This window comes from Haliotis rubra, unplaced genomic scaffold (assembly GCF_003918875.1).
Source record: "Haliotis rubra isolate DU_JTF1 unplaced genomic scaffold, ASM391887v1 Scf115, whole genome shotgun sequence".
Lineage (NCBI taxonomy): Eukaryota > Metazoa > Mollusca > Gastropoda > Lepetellida > Haliotidae > Haliotis > Haliotis rubra.
Window position 1 is genome coordinate 1,131,193 of NW_025765059.1, and position 22,577 is coordinate 1,153,769.

Genomic DNA, 22,577 nt, shown 5'->3' on the forward strand with positions numbered 1-22,577 from the left:
AATTTTGAAAGGGGTGGCTGGTGGTTCGCTCCCTTTGGCTCCTCCAACGCAAAACAAATCTTCAATGTGGTCTTAAGTCATTTTCAAAACAGTAGGGGCGAACCCCATGCACACACACACCTCTGGATCCGCCAATGAACAGTACCGATGGGATTTGAAGCGAGGATTTTGGAACGACAGTCTTAGCTCTACCAACTGAGTACAAAACACGAGAAAATAATTTGTGCTTGCAGGAGACCTTTGGCCTCACCATGACATTTTATTTTTCATATAATTCCCTAACGTGTTATCAATAGAAATATACGTGTACTGTGTTAATCTTCATTTCACTAACGATTTTAAGTATAATTAAATGATGACGAGTTGGTAACAAATAGTCTAACCCTTAGAGGGCCCCATCTGTTAGTGACAGGAAACCAACAGCCATTGGTCAAGATCGTTTCTAATGTAAACAGGAAGTGTTTCGCTCGAGTCAGTATACCGAAACTTATGAATTCTACTTATTGCAGTACATCAAAAACATCAACCATCTTACCTGAGGGATGCATCGCATACTGCCTGCACATTAATGGCATGGTAGCCTTTTCTGCACACAAAAGCAGCCTCTTCGTCAGCAGGGGGCTTCGCAATCGGGATCAAAGTCCCATCAATGGTACCAATCACCTTAGGAAATCCTGCGAGTTTGAAAAAAATCACTCTTTGTCCTGATGATACTCCCCCGTGTCTGGTCGAAGGAAATATTATCCAACGCATCACATATAGCCTGAATGGTTGGACGGAGCAGCCTAGATACGCTTGACTTGGATATACCATTAAGATCTCCCAGTTCAACAAGAAATCCACCCTTCCCGAGAAATCTTAGGGTAGTCAACACCTTGGTTTCAGGGGAAAGTGCGTGTGAACGCTTAGTATCTGGCATAATATGTGGCTGAACCTTGTTAATCAGCATGAACAAGGCGTGACGAGCATTCTATACCTCGCCACAAGCACGTCATCCGATGATGTGTCTAGAATCTGTGAGCGGTCTCGGAAAACTCGCTCACGGTGTAAAGCTCGCTCTTCTTCTTCACATACAATAATGAAAGTCGCCATTTTGGTCTCTCTACGATTGATTTTAGCGATCCTAAGTTGGTCATGAGCAACTTAGACTTTGGATCTTAACTTTACGATTGACTTAGGTAAGATTGGTTAGTGGAACGGTATGCCGATCGTAACGTCACGCTAAGATTGGGATTTTAGGGGTTTACGATTGGCATAGGGCTAAGATCGGTTAGTGGAACGGCACCCAGATCATTAACCTTGAAGAGTATACGGATTATTTAATAAGCTACCCGACAGGCGTTTGCACGTAGAATTCATTCAGCTATATGAAAGCGTAAGATACAATCACATAAATATACAAATGTTTTGGTTACGAACGTAAATAATTAGTTTCATTGTCACAGTGTCCATGTACAGTTGGGTTTTATTTTTAAGAAGGGTTGACATATTCCTACTGGTAGTTTTTGCCTTTGTTTTGTTATTATTGTTGTCAAGAATATAGTAGTTATTTCACGGATCAGTTACGTGTAACGTATCATCATGAATGTACGCCGTCGTATGGTAACAGTTTTCATTGTGTACGCTTCATGACAGCCATTTAACACAAGGCCAACCGGAGTCTATATCCGAACAATCCAAGTATTATATATCCCTATCTATAGGAGTTTTAGCACTGAACAACATTGGTCGGCAAACGTGTTCCATACAATGCAGTGCCCGTCCTGCCAGTGAGATGTATGCGAACGCATGTAAATGGATGAATTGACAAGGTGCAAACCACAATGTGTCTTTATTACCCTGGACTTTGATGGCATACACCTTTAAGTTAATGCTCAGCCAGAGTGATTGTGAGGACCCTTTGCCTTTGGTAAACACTCTCCGTTAAAGGAAACGCGCCCACCGCCCGATAACTAAGGTTGCTTATCTTCGACGTTGCGAGGGACGCGACAGTATCCAAGGGCGCACCACGGGAAGAATGTGATCATATTGACCGAATAGGAATGAATAATGAAAAGTTTTAACTCAGTGAGCGTTCCGCTCTATGAAAACAACTATCGAGGCAGTTAGTGCACAGGAGTCCTTCCTACTGTTGTTTTTTTAGCTTGTGGATATTGCTCTTTTACAGTTTCCAACTGGATTCAATTTGTATTTTGCAGGTAAGTAGTCCTTGTGATTTAATGCCTGCATTCTATCACGGTGGCAGGTATATTTTCTGGATTGTATTTCGCAGGTAAGTGTTTGTTATTCCTTTCAATAGCTGAATTGATTGTTCAGATAAATGGGTTTTTTTTACATTTTACATCTAGATTGACTGGGAGGTAAGTGTTCTTGGAATTGTGTTTCGTAGGTAAGAGTTCTCGAGATTTAAAATCGGGACTGTATTTCCAATGTAAGTGTTCTGGAAATTCAAAACGTGGATTGTATTTCCTAGGTTAGTGTTCTGGAAATTTAACATCTAGATTGTATTTCGTAGGTAAGTTTTCTGGAAATTTTAAATCTGGATTATATTTCCCATGTAAGTGTTCTGGACATTCAAAGCTGGATTGTATTTCGCAGTTAAGTGTCCTCGAGATTTAACATCCGGACTGTATTTCCCATGTAAGTGTTCTGGACATTCAAAGCTGGATTGTATTTCGCAGTTAAGTGTTCTCGAGATTTAAAATCCGGACTGTATTTCCCATGTAAGTGTTCTGGACATTCAAAGCTGGATTGTATTTCGCAGTAAAGTGTTCTCGAGATTTAACATCCGGACTGTATTTCCCATGTAAGTGTTCTGGAAATTCAAAGCTGGGTTGTATTTCGCAGTTAAGTGTTCTCGAGATTTAAAATCCGGACTGTATTTCCCATGTAAGTGTTCTGGACATTCAAAGCTGGATTGTATTTCGCAGTAAAGTGTTCTCGAGATTTAAAATCCGGACTGTATTTCCAATGTAAGTGTTCTGGAAATTCAAAACGTGGATTGTATTTCCTAGGTTAGTGTTCTGGAAATTTAACATCTAGATTGTATTTCGTAGGTAAGTTTTCTGGAAATTTTAAATCTGGATTATATTTCCCATGTAAGTGTTCTGGACATTCAAAGCTGGATTGTATTTCGCAGTTGAGTGTCCTCGAGATTTAACATCCGGACTGTATTTCCCATGTAAGTGTTCTGGACATTCAAAGCTGGATTGTATTTCGCAGTTAAGTGTTCTCGAGATTTAAAATCCGGACTGTATTTCCCATGTAAGTGTTCTGGACATTCAAAGCTGGATTGTATTTCGCAGTAAAGTGTTCTCGAGATTTAACATCCGGACTGTATTTCCCATGTAAGTGTTCTGGAAATTCAAAGCTGGGTTGTATTTCGCAGTTAAGTGTTCTCGAGATTTAAAATCCGGACTGTATTTCCCATGTAAGTGTTCTGGACATTCAAAGCTGGATTGTATTTCGCAGTTAAGTGTTCTGGAAATTTAAAATCTGGATTATATTTCCCATGTAAGTGTTCTGGAAATTTAAAACCTGGATTGTATTTCGTAGGTTAGTGTTGTTTACATTTTACTATCTAGAGTTTTGGAAAGTGTCTTTTGATATACAAGTGTATTGAATTTCGTTGAGAAGTGTTATTGCTATTTCTGTTTCGTATTGGGGGTGTGTTGTAATACTGTGTGTTCGGTTTCTAATTTCTGTTGTAGCGTAAGGATTAGTTTGATTGTTATTCATTGCCATTAGGGTAAATAAGAAACTTTGTTATAAGAATGAAATTTAACTGCATGAATTCATTTTTCAAACAACCTCTTCGAAATGTAAATATGTCTACACACTCCCAATTACGAATCTTTCAGAAGACATTATGAACACCATCTTGTTGTACTCAGCGACACTATGGAATATATTTGGATATGAATAGAGGCTTGTAATTGTTTGGTTTTCTCATAAAAGTAAAATATCATAAAATAAAATCTTTTACATAAATCCATTTTCTGTTAAAAATGTGAACTATGATGCTTTTAGCAATGTGTAACAATTATGAATTGGCGGTTTCAAAGATGATTCGTACTTTATAACTAGGGTTATATAGCGCATATATTGGTTGAACTACAACCTTTAATACACATGAACGGGAAGGTCAGTGGGTCGGGGTTTTATATGACCAGGACATTGGCCTCCTCTGGGTACCAGGGAAGCTGACACGCATCAATCACGTCAATAGTAACAGCGGCGTGAACATACGGGGTGACTTCATCAATGAATGGTAGGCCTGCGTGATTTAGTGGCGAGAGCGTCTTCCCCGATAGCTGATAGTGGGTAGTTCGATCCTCGGTCGCATACGTATTTCTTAAGATACATATTTATTCATGTGGTTGTATACGTACAATACATGTGTACGTACCTTATACACCCGATCACATCACCACAACCTCATCGGAGAATATATGAGTTACTATACGAGATAATTTGAGTAAGACAAACGCCGTACAGATGACGTAATATTTAACTTGATAGGCACGGAGACATAAAATGTGTGGGCAATAAGAATCCTTTTCCTGAAGTCAAATTAAATAGTTAACTATTTGGAAGACGTTATGCTTCATTATCATCAAAAGCAAAGTGTTAACTTCATTTCGTGGACAGACACATAAAGTTACATAGTTTGGTCTTAATCCTTGGGAAGGAACGAGAACATGTCAATATCCTCATACATTTTTTCGTAAAAACGAATGAGGACCGGATGCGGCAATGGACTTCGTCATAGCACTTACAGTGCTGATTCCCTGAAGTAAGTTCAAACTAACACCGTCTTGAAAGGTCATTTCTAACAAGTCGAAATGAATATATTTATCAGTCTAAAAGCTACCAGATTCAAAATATCAAAACATACGCTAAGTCTAGTGTGAGCCAACTTTACACTCACGGGGACTGTAGGAATGGTAACGGCCTTTTTGTCCTGTACGTGAATTGTAATGTAACGCTCTGTTGACACAAGAATCAATACTGATCACAGTGCATTTTGCCTGTTTGACAAAAGAAGCTGCCCTCTATACAAATAGCATTACAAAACGTGTTCATATTAACCTCCGGCTTTCTTTCGTATACTTATTGAATCTAACAAGCCCGTTATCAGTAGGGGAACTTACTCAATCGCATGCCTCTGTGTGCAACTTAATGTTTAAATATCACATCAGAGTGCGGTCAATTGCCCTACAGATACGTATACCTGAGATCGTGAATAGCTGTCTAGTTGCCTGTAATATAATTAATCAAATACAATATACCGGTTATGGCGTTATGAAGTGAATATATTCTGTTTTTGTCGTGATATGTTTGTGATATGTATCATCCAGCGTCATGGCGACGGACCCATAGATAGCTGCAAACCATTCCTTATGTTATCTTAACAATAATCTTTCTCACTGTGACATGACTTTTGTAATAGAAACATATTAAATTGAATAGTAATAAATCAAATCAAATATTCGTTGCATCTGTTTTTCAGTAGATATATCATCTTTTACAAATGTAAATTCTCTGCTTTGAGACGTTGACTTTTCAGGTATGAGGTAAAACTCATAACTTCTTGTTATTTTCATTTCACTTTATCAAACGGTTATGACCTAAATCTATCCAAACTCATCAGGTTATAAGTTTCTTCACATGAACATGGGGTTATTGCTAAGGTCGCGATGACCTGGAGACCTGCACGTGCGACCATTCCCTTGATATGTCCCTGACTGACAATCAGCAGCATGCATTATACATGTACGTGACTGATAGTGAAGTTCCCCATGCCCTGAAGTGTGACAACAAAGCGTGACTTCACCCCTCTAAGTAATTGAGTACTTAATTATGCAGATGACCACATAATCAAATCAAGCGTAGTTACCACACCTTGGACTTAGATACACAACCATAGTTCACCTGTCCTGGACACGGGAGGTCAAGCCTTCTGGTGATCCATGGGTACAGTCAGACCAGAACTCACTGGTTCGAATCCACGATATGTTTACGATGTGTTTGCACCATACGCGTGCTCGTGGGTTTTACCAACATGGAGAGCATCGTCATCACGTCGGGCTCCTACGGGAACACTCGGTGTCAACATTACTGAATAACGACATATTAACTTAAACATGCTTATGATATGTTTATAGTCGGAATTTTACGAAGACCTTATAGTTTCTTATGACCATGGGACGGTTATCGTTACGTTTTTATTTCCTACACACCAATCTAGCGTGTTCTGACGTAACTGCTTTATGTAATGGTAACTGAGTAGGTTTGAACAATACAAATAGCTGCAAGGTTCAAGATATGTAGCACAAATATGAGGTGTGGAAACCTTGGTTAATACGTATAAGTCACTGCGACATGTAGTTTAAAATAATCGCCACAACTATATTACAGACGAAGGATATTGCGTGTGTTTATCATACTTTCAAAGCAATAATCGAGACAAAATATGTGTTAATATTACCGTAAACCACCTTTATATGTTCATAAAACAACAAGCCTGCAAGTGTTTGGAATTAATACCTCTTATCGATCAGATAACAGCGTGCGTGTTGATGATAGGATCGCTGGAAACACTTCCCCCCCATGGAATTGTTCGCCGCGATTACGTTCGGCCGCCGAAAAAGCCACAATTGTCTTCTTGACAAAATTTATATCATGAGTTGATATTTTCTGAACACGACATTAGGTTTGTATGTGCCCTCACCACCCGTATGACATCTGAACTCGAGACATACAGAAACACGCTTGAAGTTTTGCAAACAATGTAACCTGAATGTAAAACTGTTTCAAATACCTATTTGATTGGCCACAGAGTTGATTGTCTATATTACCCGTGAAGGTCCGGGTTAGGATATTGATCTTCAATAACCCATGCTTGTCATAAGAGGCGACTAACGGGATCGGGTGGTCAGGCTCGCTGACTAGGTTGACACATGTCATCATATCCCAATTGCGTAGATCGATGCTCATACTGTTAACCACTGGATTATCTGGTCCAGACTCGATTATTTACAGACTGCCGCCATATAGCTGGAATATTGTTGAGTGCGACGTTATACAACAATCAAACCAAAATGATTATCAATGTGTTAAAAACAGTATTGGTTTAACGCCACTTTGCATGATATCCGGGTCATATCGCTGAGTGGCAGCTAAGTAATCCATGTCTCAGACTTTTACCATTTTGGTGGAATTTGGATTCGAACCCCCAACAATAGGTTTCCAAGGGAAGCTGAGGGACCTACGGCATCGTATACGACTATGCCTTCGGGGCCCTGATTACTATTAGAAACAAATATTTTCATATAAATCAGCAGGTTCAATCAAATCTCACGTTAAACAGTTTTCTATGTATCTGTGCACGGAAGTTGTATTCGAAACCCGTTCAGATCTTGGCACCTAATATCTTGTAGCGTGTTTTCTGATATAAATCATCAATTTAGACACCCAAAGCGATCATCAAATAAAAATCTAAAGGTATGTTTCAAGTACTACCTTACCGCTGTAAAATCGGACATTTCCCGAGCTGAAATATATGTGGTACCCGCCGCTATACCACTGTTCCTACGACATAACTCATACCTATACGGTGAGTTAACGCTGGACATTGACGCATACGTTAACACTTCAACATAGTGTGGGGATTTATAAGTTATAAGTGTCCCCCTTAACTTTATCTCTACACCTGACCTACTGATCATACAATCAGAATCAATGTCAATATGAGACCATCACCCTTGACAACCCAGCACTGTGGTCCGGGGATATCGCTCACGTCGTTGTTGTCACGGACTGACGAGGAATAGACGACTTCACGGTGACGTTCCAGATATGGGTCTCTCCCCAAATGGGTGATTTATGCATCTCGTTGTTGACATATTGAGCTACGGTCCTCATTCACAAGTTGTTGACTCTGAAATTGGTACTTGAATTGGTATTCTAGACCGAGGGCGAACACCTTTCCACTAACGGTCTGTAAGGATGAATATATGATCTTAAAAGGGACGGTTGTGGCACTTACCTAACTGCCTTTGCCGTGACAGGATCCGGTGGTCATGGATTTGAATCCCAGATTCGATCAGTCAGAACAAAAGTACGTTTTCATGAGTTTCATGACCTAGGCCACTTTGGGCTTTACTTCCATATGACAAGTAATGATTCACAGAGGTCACCCTTAAGATTAGTTAATAAAGATAAAGTGTTTATGTCTTGTACAGAATTTAACTCCTCGTTGCACGATGGCACGTATTGAAGCAATCTAACTCTCTGTTGTTCTGGAACTACCAAGTGGGTCCAAGTGGTGGAAATTAACAATTTGTGCGTTGTTAAACTACTGTCTATAACCTGTCTAACCTGCCACATCGTGTATATTCCAATGTCATACCCGAATTATGATATCATTTTTGAAGCAAATAGTATTACGCTGTTTATTGTTTTATGCTATCAAGGTAGGGTCACAATAAGGCGATTTTCTGCCCATTAGCGGAATCAAACCCAGCTTGTCTGTGTACACAGCCAACCACTGTGCACACCACATGCGATGTCATCATGACAAATGACTTCTCTCCTGTTTTCCCCTTACTCGAATAGCCCTTTGGCATCCACATTTATTGCAATGCTTTGGATAAGGTACCGTTCAGGATGGGGCAATGATATTATACAAAATTTTCATTGATATTTCGTTTGGTGCTACTATGAATATTAATCTAGATCTGTAGGGGACGTGTCTGATTGAACGCAATCGTTTACCTGATTGAATTGATCTACAGCTTTATTCACACTGAAGGACCCGTTCGGAGTGTTTTGTAAATATCTCTAACATAAACATTTATCGGTTTGATCTATAATCAGTTGAGAAAAACACGATTATGTCAACGATTTAATCGAATGTATAGCCTCTGGTTGATGTCAGTGCAAGGCAATATTTCCCTGAGTTAACACACCGTCGATATCCTGCCATTAGCTGTACTGTGTGTACGAGTAGTTATCTGTGTGTGTACCTAACACTTAAAACTATACGATAAGTCCACAGCGAAATATGAACATGTAGTGTATGGTCCTCTCACATGAAGCCATTTTACCTATTAGAGAGTTGAACATTCCATGAAATGAGACAGATTAGAGAAATCCGTATCACATCACAGTCACAGAAAAAATCCACTGCAAGAAAGGAAAAAGGATAAATAGGATAGTTTCAATTATCCAATAGTCAATTTTCCTTTTAAAGTCGTGCCTTTCGTGTCGACATTTCTCGTCTGATCTGTCTGATCAGTGTTGGATTATAGAAGGTTAAACCGTTTGCGGTAGACAAAAGAAGGAACTAAGAAAAGCCAGATTTATGGATGTCAACTTCTTTTTATTGTGAATAACACGACGTTTCGAAGAGTCTACTTGTTCCTTCATCAGATGCAAGCATACACTTCGAAACGTCGTGTTATTTACAAATTTAAATGTAGATATCCATAAATCTTGCTTTTCTTATGGAATCCACTTCTGAATGCCCTTCAAAGATTTTAAAGAAGAACCTTTCTAAATTTCGAAATCCATCGCATCACAAAATTAATGTCTTATGCAATTCCCGATATTGAGTTTTACCACATCCTCCTGTGTTTGTTGGCAAATATTTGGCTTGCCTCTGAATGTGTTTGTGATGGGTACCACACGTAGGGGAGGATACCCTAGCATTGTCGTTTACACCTGGTGTAATGACGGTTTGATAGTGACTGCGTAAAGGTGAAATAGCTGTTATTAACATTTAAATTGGCCTATTACTACATGTAATTTTGAATACTGATAAAATTATATGAGTCAGCACTTGCTCCAGATCTGTTTACTTTTCACATCTTTGTTAAAACCAAATTCACAGAGATAAAAGCGACCGAACTTCTTTACACAATCACAAGAAATGACTTCTGAATGCAGGTACAATTGTATGGATGCTAAATATTTTCTGTTTTCCAGAAGTCTGGTGAAACATTTCGATCATGATAAACCATGAACGTGATATGGCGACAAAACATATCATCTCATTGATTTCAGTCCTACAGTGATCAGAAACCTTTGATGAGTTGTATTGGAAAACATAACAATATCAGAACACTAATGAATATCGATTAGAGAAAATAAAGGGCAGACTATTTTGAAAACCAATGTATTTAGGCTGCCCTCAATGCAGTGGGGACTTTTGTTTACGTTTTCGTAAGTTGGAATTTTAAGAATAATTTCAACATCCTTGGGAAATCCAATATGAAGCGGTAGGGTTTGGGTTGGCGGGTCAAGGCCATCAAGGGAGAGGTGAACAATTTCTTTGCACCACATACTGATAAAAGCGTATAACCGCACCTGCAGTTGCGAATAGCTAGCTTCTGGATAACCGTAAATATCCAAAGTCTTTTGTCTTGTTGCAACATACTGTTTAATTCGTTGGTGGAGCCTTTGTTTGTCTGTATTGATGCTACAGTATACCTTCTATAATTATGTTATATAGAGGACTGATCGTGCAACAGGACATGGTGCAATTGTGTTGCAGTAAAGTATTAGGAAAGTGCCTCGTCCCTTTTCGAAGTCGATGAGGTGAATTCAGTGCCCCTTTAAAAAGTGGTTGCCAGGAACCACAAGTTACAAACTTCTTGTAGTTAGCAACCCCGTGGAGTCAGCTACAGCCTCGTCTAAAATATCCATGTGGACTATGATATATACTGGGAGGACCAGTTCTCTTTCCAGGCTTTCTAAACTTTAGAATAAGTGAATTCCACGAAATACCTTGTATTAAAACTCGGAAATGTTTGAAAAGTTATGAAAAGTTGATTATTTTGGAAGACTGGCCTAAAATAGCTTACCGCCCTTCACGTTTGAAGAGTTTGTACAGATCATGTTTAATTAGCTTGGCCATATTGCTTGTCCAGCGACGATGAGATGCATCTGTGTTCTGACAGTTTAACCTCGACAACAATAACCAGCCATACGTCATGGTATGTTCCACATACCAGTATATCAGTGAACGGGTGGAAGGACTGGAACAGTCGCGAGGTTATAATCAAGTATAGTATTGATTATTGATAAATGATTTTATACTACAAACGAGCAGCTCGTCAACCAACTATGCCATTATGTACGAAGAAAGTGCTTTCAATGGGTAAATCAATAGTCACCTGGAGGACCGACATTTACTGTTCCTGGAATTTAGTCTGTTATTAGTGAATGATTATGTTGGATTGCCTTCGATATGAACCGAACAGCCAGCCCCTTGTCTTGTGTCTGTGAAAGAAGTACCGGTAATATCATATCAATATCGCCGTCATCATGCGGATGTCCGTTTGATGCTGATCACAGAGCATATGGGAATAAATGATTTTCAAATATGAAAACTTATGACCAATCTGCGAAGGATCTAGTTCAGAGGAACATGACAGGGGTCATGGTGGCCGTTGACTGTAACATGCATAATGATTTACTGTTTGCTCCAGCGACAATTGTATCAATATGATATTCACTATTAAGAACCATGATTATTCCTGGCACACCATGGTGACAGTCGATGTCATGTGTGAGAGAATTACATGCATATAATGTTGTAATGTATGGAGGAAATAACTGAGACACCAAACAAGGATACAGTACCAATAATCAATAACTACAACACTGATGTGCGGTAAAATCATTTCAATTTCTCATTTCTCGCGCTCGCTTCCATGTGAGAACAACGCGTGACAACACCACATAAATATTGACACCAGTTGTGTACAAGCCGGTGTCCTTTGTCCACATATCAATTATGGTTTAGCACTGTGACCGTCTTAGATACCGGCATTATTCAACTCTACAAGAGCACCATCCATGACAGAGCAATATCACCACTGTATACAACCAATATAAACACTATGACGCGTGTGTTATTTGCCATCATCCCTAGCAACCAGTTGTTTTCAAGGGGAATGAAGAAAGGCGTATTGTATGTGAGGCTGTCATGACCATTAAATGTGTAGGAAATGTTACATAGAAACCATCACAATCACATGAAACCAGAACCAAAGTAAATATTGTCAGCATGAATCGATGCTGGTCGTTAGAAGTTTTGAGCAGAGCGTTGGTGCACATCGCCATGTAATGTTATTTGTCTGTCTGCGTGTTGTGTACCGTTCAATGTTGATTTGCACCTCAACGTATACTTTACTACATTTTTAACGCTATGCGATTACGCAGTTGCTAGGATGAAATGTAACAGTTTCTTTTGACTGTATCCAATGATGGATAAATTGTCTGTATATTCTTATATAGTCTCCTGTCGCTACGTGGAATAATCACAAGTATCGGCCATTAGGGAGTCCTCCCACGTCACAGAAACTATGTATGTCAATGTATGTTATGCTTAATGCAGTCTCCGGTGACCACACAGGAGTCAACAAAGTCTTGCTGCAGTTAGTATCGGCGTATTGGGGGTGTTACCAACACTAGAGCGTGTAAGACTAAGAGGTGCATTAGAGAGAAGGTACATTATTATATTGTGGTTCACGTAAAATCGTCTTCAGTGAAATCTGAAATACTTCACGTCCTATGTGGGTACCGGTACCGTTCCTATTAGATGCCAGCTGATGTCATTGTTCCATAAAGAATCGATTCGTTGCAATGCGGAATTAAGTTCTACAGCTTCGGGAAGGCGACGCTTTTAAACCATGGATTGCTGTCTTTTGTGATATTTCTATCCCTTAAGATAGAGGTATCCTCTCTCATGTTAACTGATACACGTGTATTTGCATTATTTATCGACATTTTGTACTAAATATGTCTACATATAACTCCATACTTTTTCATCTTATCAGTACGTATGGCCTCGTCACTCGATGCTTTGTATTGTCATCTTTTTCCAGACGGTTTTCTGACCTCGGGCTGCACTGGCGTCCGTTCCCGGAACAGGAAGTTTGCTCTCAGTAACTTGACTTTACCTCCATCTTTGATGCCAGCCATAAGCTGCCCCGGATCGTCCACGGCCAATGTAGTGAGTAGGTCCAGCTGCCATCATGGGTTGTGGATCTTCTAAGGATGGAACAGCTGACAGTCCAAAAAAGGCGGCTAGTACAAGGAAGAGTAACGCTAAAGCTGAACAGGTAAGAAACAAAGACATCGTCATCACCTGAATTGATAGAAGTGTCAGGAACCACCACCCTGAAATAAATATCACCCAGACTAAAGCTGCATTGGTAACCCTGTAGTTGGTTCTTTTTTGACAATTCAAGGGACTCCAAAACCAGACATTTGTCTTATTTCACCAGTTTGATATACTGGGATTGAAATACTTTCCCATTATCTAGATATTACCAATAACTCTTCCCGTTTGTTTCTGATATGAAAAAGTGGACGTAGCATGCGTTCAGTCTGAAAGATCAAAACTTTTCTTAAAATCATGTTTAATTGAATATTAACGATTGCCTTAAAAAAAGAAACCATGCAGCTTTAGTCGCATCTGACATCACCAGTCCTTTCCAACAAGATGCTGCAAATATGCCTACTTTCTGATTTTGTCGACTCTTGGAACCACGTCTCAGGTGGAGGTCGACGTTAGTAACAGCAACACAAACTCCCCACAACGGCAGAGAGCGACGCCGTCACCGACTAATTCCTCTCCACGGAAGTCTCCCCACTATGACGATTCATATGCTGGTACACAGAGTCCTCATCCCGAGTCTCCCAAACACGAGGATGTGGTGAGTCAGGCATGACTCACCTGAGTCATAGCTTGCTTCCTCGTGACGCAGCCTCACTCACCGTTTCGTTACTAACAGTGCATATTTCTTGTAGATACATGTATGATCAAATGCAACGTGTATTGAAGGTGTGAAAGTTCCTCTCTTACCCTAGATTGCATATAAATCATGTTTAATATTTTATATCAGCGAGATACAACAGTACAACATTAAACCAAAAGCACACCTGATATATATTTGCATTCGACCATGACACGGTTTTTTTCGTTTTACATGTTTGTGATATGTTTTTTGTTCTTTATCAGCGTGATATGTTGCTGCAATTCACAATTTATGCGTTCGTTCGTGCATTTGTATTTGATTTACTCACATTCATTTTATTTCAGTGTGACTGGCATTGTTTATAAATTTAGAAATAATAGTATTTGGCTACAAGATTAGTTAGATATTTCTTGAAATCGCATTCATGCTTTTTTTGATAGATGTCATCAGTTTAGAGTTAATGAATTAGATAGAATTGTGCAATAGAAAATAGGTTTAGTTCTTGGGTGTTTCAAACTCATGCAGTATGTCTCAGAAGTGTATATATATTGTAATTTACATATGGTTTGATTTATACCATTAATGTCCTAGTATTCAGTTCACTGCTGGTCGATATCCATATCTATATTTAAATGCATGGCCTCATGTACCTTCTCATTCTATAACACCTCATAGCCTCATCAAGAACAAAATAGTAATACTTCTATACATACAGGGTTGTTATGTTTTCCAGTTGACTTCATTGTAATCTGTTTAAACACATTTACTTATTATATACTTTAAACAGTATATCAAGCTGTATGTACATGCATGTACCAACAACTTTTGCAGCTGTATGTGACTAGTATATTAGGTTAACCTCCTGTCTTACCACCAACAGAAGGGCAAGGGTGGGAAGTCGAAGTACGAGGACAAAGATGAAGGGTCTTTTCAGGAAGCCAATGACAAGGGTTACAAGGTAAGTATTTACCTGGAAATATTACCTGAGAGATGACCAGTCTCACAGACATATTTTTTTAAACAATTTGATCTGTTTGTTTTAATAATAACCGCACACCTGAGTGTATGTGGCGCACACGTGATTGACACACAGGATCCATTTCCAATCCAATACTTCCAAGATAAGGACACACCACGTTTACTGTGCACCATCTGATCAATTCGTGTCAACCAGTAAAATGGTAGTTATTTTATATCTATAACAGGATGCTGTGACCTTTAGGTATTGGGGATTCTGGGCATACAACATCAGCAATGTACACACGGTGTTGTTGCAGTCCAGGCAACAGCATACCTGACACATGTTTTCCGCTTATGGTTCTGTGACAATTCAACCATGTGATGACTAATAACATCGAACAATTAATGGACTTGGTTAACCTTTACATATAGAGATAACGCAACATACATTGTATTTTGTTGCTCCCGGGTAATGCCTGTATAGTGAGAGCTGCTGTTTCGGCACAGTAACAACTGCATTCTAGACTTGCTTGCACCTGATACACACTTATTATTAATATACAATATTCTACTTAATTGAAAATTGCCTATGTCAGCATTTTGTGCATACATAAGTCGTGATGTATTTGAGATGATATCTCACGGTGGTTCATTTTCGACTGCCTACTGTGATGTATTTATCTTGGTGATGAATGAATTTATTTTCTGTAAGTAGGCCATCGGCCCATGTACAATCATAGGATACAAAATATCATTTTAGACAAGGCAATATACAATGTTACACATTATTTACACACATTTGATCTGATCACGAGGGCATGCTTAATAAACTGCACAGTTTTAAGAAGAATACTGGTATTATTACATAGCATTAATTTTTTTAAACTTAATGATAGTTGGACATTGATCAAAATTTGATAAATATATACTACGTAACCTTACATATACATCACAGACAAAAAGAAAATGTAATTCATCCTCTGGGACATTACTGTTACACATTTTACATATTGTTGAGGCATAACTATCATCTTTCGTCTTACATTACAAAGAAGGGGTAGGTGATGAAGTCTAAGTAAGCATAAATATCGTCTGTATTCTTTAAAATGTACATTTGAGACATAAAACTCTACATCTAATAAAGATTTAATGGTCTTGTAGTAAGCTAAATGCGATGATTCATTAATTCTACTCAATATGCTTTGCCCCTTTACATCAATAAGCCTCTGTTTGAACATGGATATAAAATGATTAATATTGCCAACATCATGACTAAACCACACAAATCCAAACCCGTTGATGTTTAACAAACTTTTACATATGATGCCCAAGTATATCTACCAGCTGCGTCGAGATTTTTCATCAAAATATAGCATTGTTTAGGATACCTGTCTTCAGACATATGAAGTAATATACACCAGTAACGTACACATTTAACATAATAATCAACACTTATACAATATCTACCACAATCTGCTAATATAGCATTGCTAGAAACATGTTTACCTACGCCAAGAACATATTTACAGAAATTTGTATGAAATTTGTTAATTAACTGTCGTTCTTGATAACCCCACACTTCTGCACCATAAAGTAAAATTGGCTTCACTTTGGTATCAAAGAGCTTAAAAAGAATATTAACTGGAATATTTGGATATATGTAGATTAACTTCTTTATAGAAAATAATGCCTTGTTTGATTTGGTCGATAGTGTCTCTGTACATTTAGTCCATGACAGACGTGTAGAGAAGAGAATTCCAAGATAGTTGTAATATGTAGAGGTTTTTAACTGTGCTCCTTGAAGAAACCATTTTTCATAGTGACGTAATCTACCTCCGTTTCGAAAAACCAATATCTCTGTTTTATCCATGTTAACTTGTAATCCCCACGTTGTACAGTAGTCGTTTAGAATGTCAATTTTTCTTTGTAGTCCAATAACAGAGTCATCGAAAATACATAAATCGTCAGCATAAAGCAAAAGTAATATTTCTAAAAATTCAGATCCAACAAATATTCCTCTAATTTCCGCGTTTTCTAGCATCACCTGTAAATCTGATATAAACATCGTGAACAAAAAGGGGCTCAAGACACATCCTTGTCTAACTCCGCTAAGACAAAGTATTCAGAGATTAAAGTGTTGGTCATTCGGACAGCAGACATTATTTTGGAGTACATATTTATCTTGGTAGCTCATAGTGATGCGTTTAAAATGTCAGTCAAAGTTGATATTGTTAGAATGAATGTTTTTAATGACGTATTCATCATAAAAGCCTTAATGATGTATTTATAAAGGTACCTTATTGTGTAGTTATAATTTTAGTTCAGTCCGATGTAATCATTATTATTGCTGATAATACTGTATTTATCACGGCAGCTGATACTGCGGTAATCGTCGCGATAGCTTATAATGATATATAGATCCACCATGATACCTTATGTTGCCTTTTAACCATGATAGCTATTGGTGATATGTAACTTTTTATGCCAACTTATTCATCATGATTGCTTATAGCGATATTCTTCATGATAGCTAATGGTGCTGTACTTGTAATGGTAGCGTATGACTTGAACTGTATTCAAATACTTTCCTTGTTCAGAGGAGAGTCCGTGAGAGACTGAAGACATCGACAGGAGGTTCTGACATGGAGGATCTGGAGAAGATGATAGCTTTATTTGAGAGATCAAGGCTTGAGGACTGCGGGGATCTGACTCGTGCCAAGGAGAGGCTCAGATATCTCAAACTGAAGAGAGGTTGGTCATGTTATCGTGTACATTTCATACGCATTAAGTAGAAGGAGCACGTCAGGCAATAAATCATTGTCACCAAACTTTGGACCTTTGGTAAGATCGAGAACTGATATGAATAGTTTAGTGCTTATCTGGAAAGTACCTCTTATTTACGATTGACAGCAGATAGCACTCCACGTGAGACTGTACTGTTCCAGATTTTGTTCGTACTGAGAATATTGGTTAATGAACCTTACCGAAATAGTAAGGTTTCTGACTGACCACAGTCCTAAACATGATAAACCCATGTTTGATGGAAGCTAATTTTGAAGCCAGCAAGATATAGGTATCAGATAGTAATCCGGTATACTAGATTACGTAATTTGTGTCGAGTGTCTCACAACAGGCGACGTGCACAAGACGTTTCATATCGACGAACATATGAGTCACATTTTCACAATATCCAGTAGCCAGTAGTGTCAAGTTCAATAGCATATCGTTTGTCACTCGGTTAGTTTCCATGTACAATAAAGAATCCTCAAGTTATTAGCAGTAGCACTGATGGCAATAAAGGGACCAATGACACTTTATACCCTGGATTGAATACCTTCGGCATAATTCTCATTCAACATTCGTGGATTTGAATAAACTGACAGAAAACAATCGGAAACACTAACAGTCTCAAATATTATTGAACAAACAGTTTCATCAAAGTTACCCATTGACACTCAAGTTGTATCATGTTCTTTAATTCCAGATTTACGCGACTCAATGAGACGTCGTCACGTTGGCGTGTTGAACCGGACGATAGCCGACGTACAGGCGTCTCCATATGCCTACCAGCTCCGGAATCAGCTGGAGAAAGCTGAAAAACTTCGCGACCATCTGAAAGGAGCTGAACACCTACAACCATGACATCCTCCAGATGGAACAGACAACCATATCAGAGTTACGCAGCTATCAGCGACCTCCCACCTGTGTCCATGACGTCATGGCGGCTACATACATGCTGTTAGGCCACAATGAGGATCGACTGACGGTACGGTGTTTTACTCGCGATCTCAAGTGACGTTTGTTTGTTTAAAGGAATCAACTGCGTGCTTGAAAGTAGGATTATAATGTCAACTTACAAATGTCTTTTCCTATGTATACCAGCGCAATTGTTCACATTAAGATATTCTTTGGGACTAAATACGGATGTTGTAGCCTTCATGTTAAAACGTCTGTTTGTGACGTTAACGAGCCGGTTCGATTGTTTACAAATGTATGCGTGAGTGAGTGAGTGAGTTTAGTTTTACGCCACACTCAACAATATTCCAGCTATATGGCGGCGGTCTGTAAATAATTGAGTCTGGACCAGATAATCCAGTGATCAACAGCATGAGCATCGCTCTGCGCAATTGGGAACCGATGACATGTGTCAACCAAGTCAGCGAGCCTGACTACCCGATCCCGTTAGTCGCCTCTTACGACAAGCATGGGTTGCTGAAGATCAATTCTAACCCGGGCCTTCACGGATTACAAATGTATGAAAGTCCTGTGGAGGGATAAAGATATAACCACGTTCACTAAAACATTATAAGCTACGATTTACAGTAAATTAATGTGATCATTTACCGTTCATCAAACACAGAATGAGTGTGCTGTGTGAATGCAAATAACATTCTAAGATTATCAGTGTATGATATATTCCCCAGGGAGTTGACAATGTTGCCAGGAGGCTCACTGATCCATATACCGGGGCAATGATGCCTATTGCTAAGCGCAATCCGCTTCATGGTGTCGATTTTCACATTCGGTGATATTGATACATTTGTCCAATGAAAAGGACAAATTAGAGATTGCGTAAGATATGAAATACAAAAAGACGTCTCATGACAACCATTGTCATGAGACCGGTTACTGGCCTTCATGTGTTGTTATCCAATTCCTGTGCTACTGATTTGGTTAAGTCGACGGCTTGTATCAACTTGGAATTTCCTTGTTCTAATCCGATCGCCGATATATGACAACTGTTAAGGGCGATATAAACCTTATTCCAGTACATGTGCCTGATGCTAAGTTTCATAACATTGGTAAACCCGTTTCCTTCATGCCAGGAATGGGCCGACATACAGTGCCAAATGGGCAAGCTGGGTAGAGACGGTCTGGTGAAACAGGTGGAGACATTTGACACCAACGACGTCGACGACCAGACAGCCAGCAGAGTGCAGGAAATCCTCGGATACCATGATCTCGACCAAGTGCGGGCAGCAAGTAATGGTGCGGCCAGTTTCCACGTCTGGGTGAGTCCAATGCAGCAGGCTTACATGGAGGGGAGTCACTGCAATATTGCCAATGTCGTAGAAGTCTCTGACGCATGGTTTGCATTAGGACTTTCATCCTGTGTTGTGTTTAAAACTATAGGTGAGGTGAGGTGTAGTAGGCTTTGAGGTCGCGATCACGATTATTGTACTTGAGAGTGTGTCTGTGACAAGACTGCCACTATCTGTCACTACCCGTGTCAACTAACTGACAGTTGGCGCTGATCATAATTTCAGTTACAGGGATGCGTTCATTCACTCGCTGTAATTTTGTATGAAAAAAGCATCTGACACAACGAATAGTTTTCATGGGTCTGCTTGAAAGTTGACTGAGTATTTCATTAGTATTATAGAATACCTGTTTCACTCAAACCTGGAGGTTTTCCAAGATTCCATATTGGGCGTACATCTAACATGTTTATCAGTATTGTAGAATGTAAATCTAGTCTGGCCAATCCTTTGGAGTGGGGACATGCACAAAATAAACATATAACCAGATTTGGTATTCAAATATTTGCACTCTCGGCAAGATCTGCTGCATTGTGGATGAGAAAATCAGCTTCATTATGAGATCAATTAGTTTAACTCCTAAAGCCGTTCTGGCGAGATGGTGCTTTCACGAGGAAATGTTGTCGATCGACAGTCAGCAGAGCTATAGGTATTGCGTCGAACTGTAATCAAACGAATCTTAGAACAAAACCATATCAAAAACGCTTCACCCGCAAGCTCACTGTCACGGCCTCGCAGCTATCAGAGAGCTACCTACATGAGGGTACGCCAACCGTATGAGACTTCCGATACACGTTGGGCTTACGGCAATCCTACAGTTACGATGTACGACAATCGTAGTTCAACGTTGACTTTGACGCGGTTGGCCCATGAATCACCGGTTTCGAATCACAGATCACATGGATTTTGATCCAATGTCAGTTTCAGTGCCTTGTGAGCAGAACAGACTTGGTAAATTGTATTGTTGGTGTTGTTGATACTGCTAAGACTGGTTGGCATGGTGATGTGTTAGAATGGGGTCTCAGTGATGAACTGGATGTCACTGCAGGTAGCTAGCACTATGAAACCGGCACCAGCACAAGATGCCATTCACAGATGTGCATGCCATAGAAGGAAACCAATGTTCAAAGGCGACCTCAAAACCCTTACAGCCCGCTCATGTCATGATCTCATGCAGACCTCTTCTTCCTGTTGCAGTCAAGCCAAATGGTGGAGAAGATAGACAAGGACAAGCAGAGTGAGGATGACACGAGGAGGCAGGAGGAAGAGAAACAGTCCGTAGCAAGCAGTAAAGGAAGAAAGAAGAAAGGATAGTGAATGAAGACATGTTTAGTGCACAGCTTCCATATCCGCCAAAGATTTTTCTTTCCAGTCAGGCCACCTGGGTCAGACTTATACCTTCTACCTGTGTTCCTGAATCAAAATCCTAAAAACGGGGTCATCATTACTATGGATGGAATAACGTCACAACACAAACAACACTGCAATAACCAGTTGTTTGGCAAACGCAGGCAATTGTGTGCTTCTGCATCTTTTGAAGTAAGTAACCAATGACGGACACGATACATAATTAAGTTATCCCCTGTTTCGATAAATGCATGCAAACGTTCTAAGAATGCGTTGTTGGACTAATATTAGTTAAATATATGCAAATACATTAGGTTAACATGGCATTCCAGATTTCTTTTACAATATTCGTCAAACTGGACCCCCAGATCCAATGTGGCTGGACGAGATGCTTCGGATGTATTTCCAAGCTAATTGGTTTTCTGAAAAGGAAAGGATTTTATATTTTCAGTACCGCAAACATAAAGTCAGTGCACATGATTCTAATTGATAACATTGCACGAAGATAAATTTAAGTAGATGTAAAGCATTCTTATGACAGTGCTACATGAATTATCTCCCCTACTCTAATATGAACCATATTTGAAGCGTACACATAATAACTGTTAGAGTATAAATTGGGTGTACTGCCCTCAACAAACTGGCATACGTGTACGCACGATTATAAGCCTATCATTCAGTTTAGGAACTGAAATGTCATAGTTTAGAAATATTTGGATCGTCATACCACTATTCCCCCAACTTTGGATGTCGAGGAATTTCTATATTGTCTATTTATTGTACAGTGTGTGTTTTATATTTCAATACATCTGTGATATTGTATACCACTCAAAATAAGATAGAACAGCCGATTCTTTGACATTACTATAGTTCAACTGGCATGGCATAATATATTACAGTTAGTAGTATGAAAGAATCGGGTGTTTCTTACCGTTCTTTGAGTTGTGTATATCGGTCTTTCCATGTTATATGGCCATGAAGCACATGTACCACGTGGGTTGTAGACATTCACAATACACAGGGCTGGACCTGCGATCCTGCTACACGGGTATAACCTGCTGTCGTGTCTCTGTGTATAAAGCAACAAGTGCTGATATTTATTTTTCTGCTGTTGTAGATATCGTTGAATAAAGGTTGTATATATTTACGGCGATCTGTGTCAATTTCCTTCGCTTAAAGGTCACATGCAACGTAAAACACAACTTTGCAGATTCTGATACCTTTCGGTATGGACTTGCCCGAAACAAATCGTCAAAATGCAAATTCAACTTATAAAGTTGAAAAATAACGCGATGAAAAAAACGCGCGAAATCGGAGTTCACACGTTTCACTAATTTTCCCCGACTTTTCGGGGAAAACTGGTTTCAACAACTGGGCTGCGCTCATAGCACGTGCGCAGTGAAATAGGTTCGCGCAGCTTGGAAGTGGATTGTCCGGTGAATACTCGGTGAAGGCTTTG

General features: G+C 39.3%; 1 protein-coding gene across 1 annotated transcript; it reads left to right on the forward strand.

Annotated features, from left to right (window-relative positions):
* Positions 1-1,291: 1,291 nt before the first annotated feature.
* On the forward strand, positions 1,292-22,269 carry LOC124254478. The gene is given in 9 exon segments (XM_046688290.1): positions 1,292-2,272; positions 12,897-13,133; positions 13,572-13,730; positions 14,653-14,730; positions 17,330-17,483; positions 18,217-18,347; positions 18,349-18,498; positions 19,559-19,744; positions 20,969-22,269. Coding segments are annotated over 8 exon segments (1,062 nt in total). The 5' UTR covers positions 1,292-2,272; positions 12,897-13,046; the 3' UTR covers positions 21,086-22,269.
* The last annotated feature ends 308 nt before the right edge of the window (positions 22,270-22,577 follow it).